Below are 15,538 nucleotides of genomic sequence, written 5' to 3' on the forward strand. Positions count from 1 at the left end.
AATGGTAATTGTTATTATATAGGTACGTAGTAATCAACAAGTGTAATTTTTATCTAAATTTATACATCGAGACCACCTCTGGATATCCTCTTTACAACTTATATGAGAGCGTCATAATTTTATTTAGGTATAACTAAAAACAATATAAAATAAAGAAATGAAAACTTAAAAATAGAGCTAAGATCTCTAAATATAATACAGCTTCTAATTTTGCTCTGTTACCTTACAATAACCATATTTGAACTAGTTGTAGATGAGTTAAATTCAACCCATTTTTCAAAGCAGATGTAAAAGCCAGAATTAGAGCAAATAGTTAAATATGTAATTTTATATATTAAGATATATTATAATAGCATTATCCAAAATTATTAAAATTAAGGAAATATAATTTTTCTACATGCCTCACCCTAAACTATAGCCTATGTATTTTTAATCATCTCTTTTATCACATACTGTGTTTTGAATTTTGCTTCATACAAGTTTATATCATTCTTTTATTACTGACCATTATATGACAAATATTCCCATTATTACATAATTTTATAATCATTATTTATTTGTGTATAACAGTCTACCAAGTGGATGACAGTAATACATTCAGCCATTTCCCAAAGTTGGGCATTAGGTTTTCTTTAGTTTCCCCATACTGTAAACATGATTACTCAAGGGAGATAGGAGCCAGGGGTCATAGAATCATAAGAATATGTCTGACAAAGTGTTGGATGAGAAAGGGTTCATAGATAGAACTAAATATGTTCAAGATTCTGAAAAGAGTGGTGGTTCATAGGAAGTTTCAGTTACCTGGTAGTCAGAGGAGTCAATAGACCAGGGAAACTTATCTTGGTGAAATGGAAGACCACGGTACTTGAGGCCTCTGGCCAAGTTTATTCACCTTGCTGTGGTACTATTTCTTATTCCTGCCCTCATTGGTATTATATTTTATAGAAATTTCCAGGGGATTCTAGCATATTTCTGAATACCATCATTGGTATCAGGAGACCTTAGGGATTTTTTTTCTTATTCATATTTTTTTAAATGGGCTTTTTAATAAAACATGAGAAAGATATCCTCTGACCCTATAGTCTCCTAGAAGCATCCAGGAATTTTTTTAACTCCTTTTCCCCAGTTCCAGTTAATGACCTTCTTTTCAAGTTGAGGAAAGAAGCAGGACACCAGAGAAATCTTTGAAGATGAAATGCAAAATGGAAGACCGAAAAGCTCTTAAATATAATTGCATTTTCCTTCAGGTTGACCAGAGAATGTCACTAAATATGCAAAAAAAAAAAAAAAAAAAAAATTGGAAATGGCTTTCCAACTGTGCTCCTATGAATTCTAAGGATTTAAAGTTTATTACAGTTATTACAACCAACACATGCAGGTATATTAGAGGAAGAGCCTAGACTAGTAATTTTCAAACATTAATGTGCATCAGAATTATATGGAGGACTTGTTAAACTACAGTTCACTGTGTCTCACCTCAGAGTTTCATTCAGTAGATCTGAGGTGGTGTCCCAGAATTTAAATTTACATTTCTAACAAGTTACCAGGTAACATTTATGCTGCTGAACTAGAGCCACACTGTGAGAGCCACTAGATAGGATTTATAAGGAAGGGTCAATTTCTTTTTACCTTAGTGTAATGAAAATTTATCTAACAAGGCGAAGCATTAGAAAAGAAAGATATAAATATTCTATGTGTAATACAAACAGAAGTACCTGCCACAACTCACAACCAAGTTACCATATAAAGGAATGTATTTATGTTTGCATATTAAAGGTTTGTATTTTGCATTTTTAAAGTTTTTAATAGAAAAATAATATATTCATTTTGTAGTATTTAAACATTTCAAAAATACCTAAATTACATGTAACCACTTCCAAAGTCATCTATTAATAGCTTTTTACATGTATGTATTAGTCTAGATAATTTCTAAACATATACAAATATATGGTGTCTTTTTTTGTATATGTTTAAGATAAATGGAATCATATTTTCCTGTTTTACCATTTACTTTTATTACATTTATTACACTTTTAACAATATTCCATGTTAGTACATATACATCTACTTCAATCTTTTTACAGTTGTGTAGTATGTTATTATTAATGTGTAACCATTACCCATTTTCCTAGTGATTTTCAGTTTGCCACAGTTATAAATGATGATGCCCTGGACATCCTGTAAGTTTCTTTGCACAAATGTGCTTGTGTGTCTATAAGAGAAATATTCTTAACTGGAATTGCTGGGTTTGTGACTTTTATAATGGCATCATCACTGCTGTATTAGTTTCCTAAGACAGCCATAAATTACTGTAAACTGCATGGCTTAAAACAATAGAAACTTGAGACTTCATCAGAATGGCCTTTACCTTACATATTTCTACCAACATTCTATCCAAGTTGACTAAAATATTCTCTCAGGAGATCAAGTCTTTCTCTGTAGTTCTCCTCTTCCCTTTCTGGGCTCTCACCAGAATCTTTCATAACAGTCCATTTATGGAAATAACCTTTTTCTAGCTCACACTTCAAAACTTGTCCAGCTTCTACCTGTTATCCAGTTTCCAAAGCCACTTCGACATTTTAAAGTATTTGTTACAACAGCACCCCATTCCTCGTACCAATTTTTATCTTACTCTGTTAGGGCTGCTATAACAGAATGCCACAGACTGAGTGGCAATAACAGAAATTTATCTCTCACAGTTCAGGAGGCCAGGAAGTTCAAGACCAAGGTGCCAGCAAGCAAATTCAGTATCTGGTTGGGGCCTTTTTCCCGGTTCATAGACAGCCATCTTTTACTGGATCTTCACATGGCAGAAAGAGTGAAGGAGCTCTCTGGGACCTCATTTTTAAAGGCATTAATCCTATTTATGAAGGCTTTACCCTAATAACCTAATTGCCTCCCAAAAGCTCTACATCCTAATACCATCACATTGGGGATTAAGTATCAACATGAATTTGAAAGAATACAAACATTCAGTCTATAGGACCCCATAAGGCATATTACAGGTTCTGGGGATTAGGAAAGGACATGCACATACTTTTTGACAGCCACTATTCAGCCCCCTACCATTGCTTTTACACAATTTTAAAAGTATAGTATTAGAAATCAAGGGAGTTGTTTGGTATGGAATGTCAGTTTCCAATTTTTCATAAATAATTATGTGCTAGTTCATATTATTTTCCCTAATTTGTCTATTATGAAAGCATCTTTAGTTAGTTTGACCCTTATTACAATTAGCATTTTCAGAGTCCTTTTAACTACAGTAATAATTTACATCTAAAAATAGGTTTTGCGTTACTGACATTTCGTAGGCCATGCACTATTGATATCTCTCTTGTCGAGTTGTCAAAGTTAATCAGTCAATAGGATTTAAAAAATGGTCCACTTTGGAAAATAAAATAACCTCCCAGGATTAGATTCCAATTTTAATTCACTTACATATTGGAAAAGAAATTTGGTTCAGTTGAATTGTTCTTATAAAGTTAGATGAGTTGTCACCTAAACTTAAACATTGTACATTAATTTAACATTACTATATTCTTTTGTATAAGAAAGAGGAGGTAGAGAGCAGCAAAAAGACTAATTCATTATTCTTTAAGGACATATTAATTCCATTAGGTGAAAACATAGGCCACTTTATAAGTTGGATGTAAAAAACAACTTATAGTTTATCTATAGGCCATCTAGAAGAATTTATAGTGAAGCCAATAGTTTGCTAACAACTATTGGTTTAATTTGGGACTTAGTTTGCTGAGTACATTATTTCTGGATTGTATTTTGAAACATAAACTTCTGGATGGCCTAGACTATTAATAAGGGTTCATAAATTTTTTGCATACTGATTTATATTTGGGGAGTTGAAGAAATAATTATTCACAAAATACATAAACATTCTGATATTCTATACAACTAAATGAGAAAAGGCCTTGAATATGACATTTAGAGTCAAAACATTGACCATCACTAATAGTCTCATTACTTACTTCTTTATCCTACATTAACTTCTCCACAAAATTATCAACCCCTATTGATTTCTATAAGATAAGGCAAAGTTCTTGGGCTTTAGCACATCCCACCACTTAATTTTCAAAAAACTCTTGAAATAGCTAAATGTTTTTAGTAGCTATCAAGTCGCCCTTTTGTTAACAACAATGGTATTTTGTAATCTATGTACTCTAAAACATTCTAAAAAGACAGATACAAATAAGTTGGAACAATGATGAATTTCTACAGGCTTCGAAGGATAGTTGGGGTTTAGAATTCCAAAGAAGAAGTACTTAAATTTCAATGGATGAGACAAGCAACGTTATTTGCAAGAATAGAAATTTAGAAATTTACCATAGAAATAAAACTAAAGGTGTCTATTTGTAAGCAGTAAAAACAGCCTCCGAGTTGGTGTGTTAAAGTGGAATCAGTAACAATGGGCCCAACAAAAAGATACTAGTCATGGTACCAATTTGGTCACTTACCGGGCATTACACTTTGGAAAAATCTCTTCGCACTTCCGATTCTTTATGCCCTCATCTAGAAATGTGTTTAAAAAATACCACTTCCTCTTAGTTCATGGGATTATGATAAATAATTGAATCTTTAGAAAAAAATTGAAAGCTCAAGCTTTTTCTTTAATGTATTCTAAGTAAAACGCATCATATAGCATGTGGCATATATATATGAATTGCTAATAAATCAAATTTGCTGATACCACAGCCCATCTTCTAGCTATAGTAATTAATACTGTTTTTGTAAAGAAGAATACACTCTATGCTACCTAGACTTCAGGAAGCAGTTTCCAAAATAGTCGCTTTCCCAAATGAGAGGAAAGCCTTCCCACTTGCTTTAAGGATTGTTGGTCTTCTACCGTTTTTTTTATTTTCCCTTTTTTTTTTTTTTTTTTTTTTTTTTGGTTAGACCCCCAGATTCTGAAACGCTACCTTTCATTTTTAAAACCAAAGATCAATATATGTACTATATAACTATATCTACATAAAAGTGTATAAAAATAGTCTATGTTAATCGATGTAGAGTAAGGGATGTAAAATAAATTTTATGGCTATTGCTATCAAACGGAGGATTACTGGCCAATTTGTTGAAAAAAGCGCTGGATATAGGTTGCTCTTTCTGGATGAAAATAGACCAGTTAGGTTAAGGCACTGTGAACATTTTGTAGAAATGTTGGTGAGCACTTAAAATGTGAACTTGTCAAGATCTCTGTCATTATGGTCCCTATGCAGCCTTCCTAAACCACAATGATTATTAAGCATAGACTGGAGGATCAAAGTCCAATCTTCAGAAATGCCTCAGGTTTACCTTTGAGGAATTTGCTAGTTTTTAAACCACAGTCACAATTTACTGGGGCAAATTGTAGCTAGTGGCTACAGTGAGACTTGTGGAACTCAGTTATACATGTAACCCTTGTTTTTCTATTTCTTTAGATAATCAAGAGTCTGTTCTACCTCTCTTCCTTTGTATTGCCTTCAATTATCATACTTCAAGGAATAGTGACTGAGCTTAAGAATTCCACGTATAATCCAAAGAAGTCTTTTTAAGTAGGCACCTGTCAACAGGTAAAATTTTACTTTTAACTCTGCTTTCCTTGATTATGCCCACAAATAAAAGTTGTATAAAATATTATAGAATTGTGCACAGGAAAATAACATGAGGCCAATGAGCGTATATGAATTGGATCTTGACCATTAATCAGCTCAAGAGTTGTTAATAATGAACAGGTGACAATCGTGGAAGTAGAATTTTCTAAAGGTTAATTGGTTCTGGGTTCACTTTGCAATGATTTAGTTAAGAGATAATAAGACATCAGTTTATATGGAAGAAACAGAACAGATAGGTGATATGGAAATGAGAGGTATATGAACAGTGATTTGCAATCTGGAGTATGCAGTTATAATTAAAATCAGGTAAGTATGCTGGAAACAGAGAAGAGTAGATTACATGCTGAGATAAACTGATGAATTATGAAAAAAATAACAATACAAAAAAAGAGAATTAGAAAAAATAGCTCAATGATATAATGCCTTTTTTTTAAAGGCCCCTTCATTTATCGATGAGCATAGATTTTTTCTGTAAAATGGAAATCTCATCATCAATGTAACTCATTAGTAAATTTCAGTATTACTATTTATAACATAATTAGAATATTGGTAAATCTTAATATTCGTATTGATATATCTTTAAATATAAATTTAAGATTATTTAGAAATGTTATTTAAGATTTTTGAAATGACTGAAAAATCATCCAGTTGTATTTTTAAGTGTGTACTATAGCAGATGTGATAAAAGCTACAATAGTTTAAACTCATAAATTAATAATAAAAGATTTTGTTTTCCTTGATAAAGCAAGAAAATTGTAGAGAGTGGACTTTAAATCTCAAAAGTGTTTTTACACTCTGATAATAAAGCAAAAAGTAGTTTACCATATAAATGTCTTTTGTTATTTCCTCTGTATTCTTCTAGATTTTTTTTAAAATATATTTTCGAGCAATAAGAAACTTTATACTTTATAATAACAAAATTCAATAATATATAAATTCAGATTCTTTTTTTTAATACCTACAGCAAATTCAGATTCTTTAAACAACTTTTGAAGACTGATTGCTGTTTTCAGCTAGTTTAACCAACATATACCACCTGTCTCTTTTTTTCTTTCTTTCTTAAGTATTATACTTTTTAAAAGATATTATTTTCAGTGCTCACATACCATAAACCTACCAGGCTGGGTTATCTGATGACCAAGGAGAAGCCTAATTTCAAATTAAATATATAGATAATTCTTGTTGTTTCTAAAAAAGCAAAAATTATTATAAAGCCAACTGTAAATATATTGAAGACATACAAGTCTTTTCATGTCATCTACATGTATCAGTTAATAGATCAGGACAAACAAATGGTGATTAGGTACTGGAAATCCTGGTTAGAGCATTTAGGCAAGAAAAAGAAATCAAAGGCATTCAAATTGGAGTAGAAGAAGTAAAATGGTCTATATTTGCAGATGACATGACCTTATATTATAGAAACCCTAAGGACTTCACCAAAAAACCGTTACAATTAATCAAGGAATTACATAAAGTTGCAGGATACAAAAAAAAGTTGATGTTAGGGAATAAAGATGTTTTTAATTTAATATCAATTGTATTAAATTATGAAAAATCATTCTTCCACAGGTAGTGGGTACTCTGTACCATAAAGCTAGCAGTTAAGTTTTCCTAGGAATATCTAAAAAGAATGTACCTTTCTTTTAATAAACAATAACATACCATCCATTCAATTGAGAGAATTTCATTGTTATAAAAATACATGAAAGGTATTATTTATAAATTGATAGAGGTAGTACCACTTTTTGGAAGTGCATTAAAGTTAACTTAATTTGTTAGAACTATACAATTTCTAACCCTATAAGTTTAGAAAGTAGATGTGTGCTGAAATATTTTTATGTGTTCTCGATTAAAAGTGAAATTCTAAAATATGCCTATTATTTAATTCTTTATAATTCATCAGATTTAATAAATGGTCCTTTTCAACCTCTGTATATAGAAGTCACAAATATTTTAGATTAAAAAAGTATTGTTTTAAGTGATGCTAGCCCCATTTTTTGTATACTTAGAAATCAGATTGTGATAGCTTTAATTTTTTGCTAGTACTTCAGTACTGAGCTGAATTCTTAACTTCTTCTTGAGTAATTTTTGTTTCCATAAAAAAAATTAAATGCTTTCAAGTTTTAGTCCATAACAGTCAAAGTTACATACCCCACTCCATTTTTGGGGGTAAATTTTATGATATTTTTTTGAGTATAGAGTATTAAAATAATATTCATGAAAAATTATATAGTTGTAGTTACAACCGAAAAATACTATTTTGGTGACTGTCAAGAGTGATACATGAAAATAAAAATATGTTTTAAACCATTGTTTCATTATTTTAATATAGGTTACTTGAATTTCAAAAAGAAGAGCAGAAATGCCAGTAGTCATAGATACCCCACAGTCTGCACCTCCTGATGGAGGATGGGGCTGGGTAGTGGACTTAGCATCTTTTATCTCCATTGGATTTTCATACGCATTCCCCAAAGCCATCACGGTGTTCTTCAAAGAAATTCAGCAAATATTCAACACTTCCTACAGTGAAATTGCATGGATTTCATCGATTATGTTGGCTGTTATGTACGCAGGAGGTAAGGTTCTTTGGAATCCATAAAATTCTGTGTTAAGACAATTTCTCCATGCCACAATGTTTTACATATACTTTCTTGGTATATTAAAGCCTTGTTTTTCATATTAGTGTCATTTAAAATCAACTAAAAGTATAATTAGAATCAAATTTTTAATAATTTTAGTAATTCAACTGCCTTGAACTATTTACATAATTCTGATCTTATTGGTATATTTATATGGATGAGGATTTCTTTGCACAAAGTAAGATTTACTAAATTATGCGACTTCCAAAAGAGGTACTTTTCCACTTAATTTGGAAGAAAGTATTTACTATGGTGTTAGTATAATTTCTTACTATTGCTACAGTTGATAGAAATTCTTCTGAATGAGAAACTCAAGTTGTTGACAATCTATAAGCCCGGGAAGTATATGAAGTACTTCATCCTAAGATGTAAAACTAGAGTGTTATCATGTACATTCTGGATCCATTCAGGTTTGTGTGATAGAAATAATTTCTTACCTCTCTAGTAGTTATTAAATATGACATTTTAAAATTTAAATGATCACCTTACAATTATCTTGTTACATTTAATGTTCAAATGAGGATGTAATTCATGAATGAATCAATGTGCCATGTCACTTCTGAATGTTAAAAATATATATATTGGCATTAGTGCATTATTATGTCATCTATCTTTTTTAAATAAATGTGAACAGCAGACTAGACCATCTTCTAGATTTGTTAAAAGTCATTATTTAAAATATTTAGATTTGTTTTCATTTTTCAACTGCGTATTTGACTTTGAGAGATAGGTATAGACTCAGCATCTAAGCTCTTAAGGAAATCATACAAATCATGTGGTGTAATTTCTTACTTTACAGGTGAAGATAATATGGCTCATAGTGACAGAGCTATACCATTAGTAAAAATACCCGATATCTATTAGTATTTACTTTCAGCTAAGGCCTTTCTAAATGCTTGCTATGTGTTATATGACCCAATCCTCTTAATGAGCTATAAAATAAGTATTATATTCTCTCTCTTCTATAGCTGAGGAAGTAGTTAAAATCATTTTGCCAAGTCAAACAGCTTATCAGTGGTAGATAGAAATTGAGACACCAAACGCTTCATCACTATGGTCTTCTGATTTCTTGTATCTTCCTCTTTACCTCTAGAAAGTGACAGAGTCAGATCTAGGCCAGGCTTTCTACAGACCTAATTCAGGTGCTTCATCCACCAAGGTCACTTGTTTAGTGACATAATAATTATTCTCTATGATATTGTCTCTTTATGGTACTACCAAGGTAAAAATTGATATTCCAATAATCCTGTACGTGTTTTCCACTTTCTGTGTTTACACTTTCTGTCAGTAATTTTACATTAATTTCCTTTAAAAGTGGAAAAGCAATTCCGGGCCCACTGCCTACAAGATAGACATGTTGCTAAGTACCATGTCCACTGTTGAATGGAGACCTCATACACTTATATGTTTTGTTGGAAATAATATCCATGTCTTCTCCTGATAATTAGTTTTTAATCTTTTAACCACAGGAAAAAAATGTTGGCACATTTAAAACTGTAATCTCAGTATGAAAACAATTCCTCTTAGGTGGATGCAGATAAATTTTTCAGGAACACACTATTTAGAACAAAAAAGTCTGATCGATTCATATGCTCTAAGACACAGATGTTTGTCCTGCTACTAAAGTGGCAGTGTTTTTTCAGATGTAGTCCACATTTTCTGCTTCTGAAACATGGATCACTTGTTAAAATGCATAGCCCTGGGTCTGATTCCAAACCCTTTTTTACCAGAATTTCTGTTGGTAGAGTCGAGTCCAGAAACTTGCATTTCAATAAGCATCTCTGAAAACCACTGCACTCTATGAACAACATAGGGATTCACTTTTGTAGAAGAAAAGCAACATTCAATTTAAAAATATTTAAATTTGTCTTTAATATTTGAAAGATTTCTATTTATAGGGGCCTTTTAAGTTGATGATTATAAAATAAATTCAAAGATCATCAGGTGAAAAGGTATGTACTTTATTATGAAATAGGACTCTCTATGCCATGTGACTGAAATAATCTGTTCAATGTAATGCTAATTATGTTAGTTTAGAGAACATCTAAGATCTGACACATTCATTAGGGCTTAGTATTCAAGCTATTAATCACCATGGTGGGGTCACTGGGTAAGACAGAGGGTGTTCAGAGGCCTGGCCTGTGATGTCAGGGCTGGAGTCTCTTGTAGTAATTAGTTGGCATCTGGGCCTTGGTAACAAGGTATTATTATCTTCCCGTCTGATGTCCGAATTAAAAATGAAACTAATAAAAGGTATGCAGGAAGGATAGAAAAAATGCAAATTATGTTTATCCCTTACTTCATTCTTAGAATAATGGCATTAAATTACACAACCCATCTGGCCATCCATATGGTCTCCTGGTGCTCTAACGGGTTTCAGCAAAGAGGTCAAGCAGAGTGATCACCCCATTGATAAAGCACTAAGTAGAAGTAAAAAACATATTACAATTTAAACTTTCCATTGTTTAGATGGATATAGAGATTTATTTTGTAAACAGTGATTACATAGGATTACCTTTTAGTACAATGTTTATCTTTGTTACTCTAACAAAAAATAATGTGAACATGGTTAGCTAAATAATTACCGAACACAGATTTGGGACCACCAATCTCTGTGAGTGCCTCATGTTATTCTTCTGGTAATATCTGTTATGTCTTGGAAGAATCAACCATTATAGAAAGGAGAATTGTCTTTGTCTCCATAGTAACTTTTCTATTTTCTGTGAGCAGTGACTGCCAATTGTGCTAAAGTAATGATGATGGTTTTGTGACGGGACTACACTATGAAGGGACCAAGCATTAGACCACTGGGTTTATATTACTGGGGGTCAAGAAGCAAAATGTTTTAGGCATAGGAGGATGGTGGCCATAATATACAAGGTGTATTTTTCTATTGTTTTTAAGTGTAAATAAGCACATTGTATTATTTTGCTTTGTGCTCTAAATATTTTGCAGAATAAAGGAAACTATTAAGTCATATAAGGCTGTATCTTAGCAGCAATAATAAAAATAAGCCTATTCCTATGTTTGAAATAGGTAGGGCTTTCATCTTAGCTTTACATAAACCAGAAAGTACCAGTAACTTGAAACTACTTGGACAGTCCTGAGCAAGCAGGTTGGGTACCCCCTTAAACCTATGCCATGGTAGATCATTTTTCCATCCATGAACATAGATATTGCTAAAGTTTTCCTAGGAAATACAGTACGGTATGGGGGAAACCATTATGCTCACTATCTAGCCATGAGCTTCTATGTATTTCCCAGCTTCTTTACACTTAGGTTGTGTGTGACCAAGTGACAAGTTCTGACCTATGAAATGTGAGTGCAAGGATGTATGTCATCACTGGACACCTGGATAAGGCAATTCTAGCTGGTGCTCATCTTCCTTTTCCCTCTTCCCTACTGCAGCAACCTTATTCCACAGGACGTGGCTACAAAGGGAAGATCTTTGGCTCACCTTGCAGGAAGGCTTAGATTGTTGTTTAAGTATAATAATAATTATGTAAATTATAAGTGGGGACTAGAACAGACTACGGGATGTCATTTAGTGTATATACTATGTCATAAGAAGTTTGGCGATATGTTTGTTACTTCTTCTGATCTCTGTTAGAGAAGAGGAAGGCTTCAGTATCTCAAATATAAAAAGAGGTATAAGTGGAAATCATCACTGCCAGTTTTCATTGGAATAAAAGTAAGAGGCACAGATGTAGGGATCAAATCATGCCCATTCAGCTTTCTATGATTAGAGGTCCCTTTGTCCCTCTCAAGACAGGGGTGGAAGGAGGCAGAGATCAAGGACAGATCACAAATATGCTTAGACCTGTGAAAGTTTTCCAGGAGATACTTTCCCTATGAAGGGCTGATAATCTAGTCCAAATAATATTGGATTATAATTAAATGTTATTTTCAGCAGACAAAAATTTAAGAAATTTTATTGAATCCTTTTTTTTTTTTTCTATATGTGTGCTTTAGATAGTGAACATTTCACTTACTGACTTATACAAAGAACCTAGTTATTAATATATGGCCTGGCAAGAATATCTCTTCTGGTTTTTGTCTTAAAATTTCTCTAAAACATATTATTATATTATTACATATTTTATGCAGATGTATTTTTGTTGCAAATGACAGAAACCTGATTCAAAGCCTTTTAGGTCTAAACAGAAATGTTCCCGTTTTTATGCAGATGTTTTATGCAGATGTATTTTTGTTGCAGAATGACAGAAACCTGATTCAAAGCCTTTTAGGTCTAAACAGAAATGTTCCCGCATTTGAATCAGAGGAGCAGCACAAGTACCAGTGCCTTCCAGGTCAACCAGTACCAGTGATTTCTGTTTGCCTATCACATTGCTCTCTCTCCTCTCTGCTCTGCTTTTTCCAGTGGGGTAGCTTTATTTATTTTGATATCCTCTCCCTGATACAGGGAAGATGATTACCAGCATCTCAATCTCATGTTTCACTTCCAGATTTGACATGAGAGAGACTGGCCCTCAGGTGGGAACGTGCATGTCAGGTGGTTCCAGTTTTCCCCCACTATGCACATCTCCATGTATGACTGAAAAAGCACTGCGAGTTTTGATTTGGAGGTTATGAATAAATTTCAGTGAATAAGCAAGTTAGATAATATGGAATTCAAGGTAATGAGGATCAATCATACCTGTAGACTTTTTCTCTGATAGAATTAGTTTCCTGTGCTGTGTAAAAAGATTTGGGGTTACCCAATATTTGTATTATAGTTGTTTTATTTGTTGTTTCTGGGACTGGGACAAGTCTGTACAACCACAAAGCTAATTTACATTAGCATTTATGTAGATAGACTTTGATTATCACCCTGGATTTTACTGGTTCTTACTAAAAGAATACAACTTTCTCTCGCTATTTAAGTAATAATAGATACATTTAGTCACTAGTCACTTGGACAGCATTAAGTGTAAAGCTTTGATAGATTTTTGAAGACTGATGCTAAAGTGATGCTCCATAGCCTTCGTTGTTCTTATTAAAATGTGCTCTGAATATTCTGGGAATGTCTAATGACTATAGTATTATGTTGGTTTATCTTCTTTGGCCTCATCGCTTATGTAACCTATAATTAGATTAGACATTCATGCGAGAGACCGAATGGAAGCAAGCTTTATACTTTCTCAGCACCCCAGCAGTGAATGTGCATTCTTGGAAGGCTGAAGAATAAATCCAGTAAATAGAACTCTGAAAATACTTTAGGCTCATCAGTTCTCTTCAGGTGATGAGTAAAAAAAATCTGTAAATAAAACTATGAGTGAAATCTAGATAATGAACAAAGGGAAACAAAAGGAAAAATATTATATATGTGTCAGTTTCTTTTGGAGTTTCTTTTAATTTTTCCAAACTTCCACTAGATAACACAATGTTCACGTTCATGACTTGCATTGATACAGAAGCATAAGAACCATCTATAGACCAAAATCATGAAAGCATCTTTTTAGTTTTTTTTTTTTTTTAATTAGGAGGGAAAAGAAAATCATAGAGTAAGTTAAAAATATTTGAGATTTTTTTTTTCTACTAGTATAAGATATTGTAATACTAGTGGAAAGAGTAAATGGTGTGTGCTATGGAAATGAGAGTTGTGAAATCCATGTGATGGTTACTTATTTGGCTTGGGGAAAGAACTAGGCTACAGAAACTATTTTTTGAAACAGAGGTCTGTCTCAATGTTTCAGATGTCTATCATCCAAAGAGTAGATATGGATCTAGAGACTGAGGAACTTTTCAAAGCCTCTGTATAGTCTTTGTCTCTTCTTATCCGGGACAAACTTTGTTTTTTCTTTTTTCCTTTATCAGAAGTATTCAAAGGGTCGAATTTTAATATCTACATTTAGAGTGATTGTGAACACTTAGAGGTTGTCATTAACCTTCCAAATCCTTCTTGGTACAAGGAGTATTTCATGATTGGTGTAAAATACACTTAAAATATCTATGTAGAGTTAATTTTGCCTTTTCAGACAAAGAATAACAAGTTTAATGAGATTACTCAGATAAAATGAGAAAGCTTTTCTCATGAACACTGCTCCTATCAAGAAACGATATTAAGTACTTTTATGTTGTAGCAAAAATGTTACTTAGAGGTGTTCCTTAAATTAAACATGATCTGTTTTAGAAGCTGGATAAAACTTTTCAGGGGCAGTATAACCTCTGCTCCTTAAAGATGGCTTCCATATTATTTCAAACACAATTGAACTGGAAGCCTGAGGCGATTCTTGAGTACTTATGAAATTGCTTTCCCTGATAAAATAGCATGGTCCGTGCATACTATTAACATTCCAAAATATGCTTCTGGGAGAAAAAAGGAAATTGTTTTTATTCAGTTTGTTTTTAAATTCATATCTGTGACCTCTTATTTTGTCTCTTTGACTAATTTTATTCTCCTAGGTAAAAATGAATGAAATAGCCATTAATGTTAAATAATTATTGTATATAGGTTTTTAAAAAAAATTTATCTACTTATGAAGAAACAAATTTGAACATAGAAATGCTTTTTGTTTTATATATTTTTGGCATTCATTCTTCTTTGGGGAATCAGTAGTAGTGGCAAAAAAGCTTCTCAGAAAGAACCCAAATTTCTGTTTGGTTTCAGACAATACTTTTTTATTGCTTTAGCTGTCATATTTTTTTTACCTTAGAATGAATTTAATAAGACCCAAATTAAATTAACTAACCATTTGAATATTAGTTTTATCTTCAGTGATACCTATATAATATTTATGAGCATCCAACTGTAATTTTTTTGTTGTTGTTGTGTATTTTTTAAGAGGTGTTCCTTTTTTTCCACTGGCAGTTTGTTTCACTTTTTCCTTTCTAGTGCATGATCATTGGTTTTTAAGTGAAAATTCCACTTTCAATGGTGAAAAACTGATTTTGTGGACTAAATTCCTAAACAAAAGAAGCCTCCGCTTTTTTTCTTTTTCTTTTTTTTTTTTTCTTTTCAGAGGTAGTATAACATAATGGTAGAGTGGTTTGGGCATGGACTTGGACTTTGCTATGTTGAGATTCCCACACTACCACTTACTAGCTGTGTAGTTCTGGCAAGTTACTCAATATATCTCTGCTTCAATTCCTTATAAATAAAATGTTCATGCATTTTTTCATGAGTATCTAGTTCTGAACTCTGTTGATTCTTTTCAACTCCCCTAATTAAACACAAGAAAGAACCATGTGGTTATCTGGGCTAACATATGTGTCATCTAAATTTGTGTATTTTGACGTAGTGTTCTAGCATTGAGCTTATTTAAGGTGTTTTGAAAATTCAAAATTATCCAA

The 15,538-nt window shown here is 32.3% G+C and overlaps 1 protein-coding gene across 1 annotated transcript in view; it reads left to right on the forward strand.

The window, feature by feature from the left end:
* The first annotated feature begins 7,968 nt into the window (after nt 1-7,968).
* SLC16A7 (solute carrier family 16 member 7) overlaps nt 7,969-15,538 on the forward strand; it is a 31,002-nt gene continuing 23,432 nt past the window's right edge. Inside the window, exon 1 of the mRNA XM_006923921.1 lies at nt 7,969-8,182. Coding sequence (XP_006923983.1) covers nt 7,969-8,182 — 214 coding nt within the window. The remainder of the gene's footprint in view (nt 8,183-15,538) is intronic.

Source organism: Pteropus alecto, unplaced genomic scaffold (assembly GCF_000325575.1).
Source record: "Pteropus alecto unplaced genomic scaffold, ASM32557v1 scaffold76, whole genome shotgun sequence".
NCBI classification, from domain to species: Eukaryota; Metazoa; Chordata; class Mammalia; order Chiroptera; family Pteropodidae; genus Pteropus; species Pteropus alecto.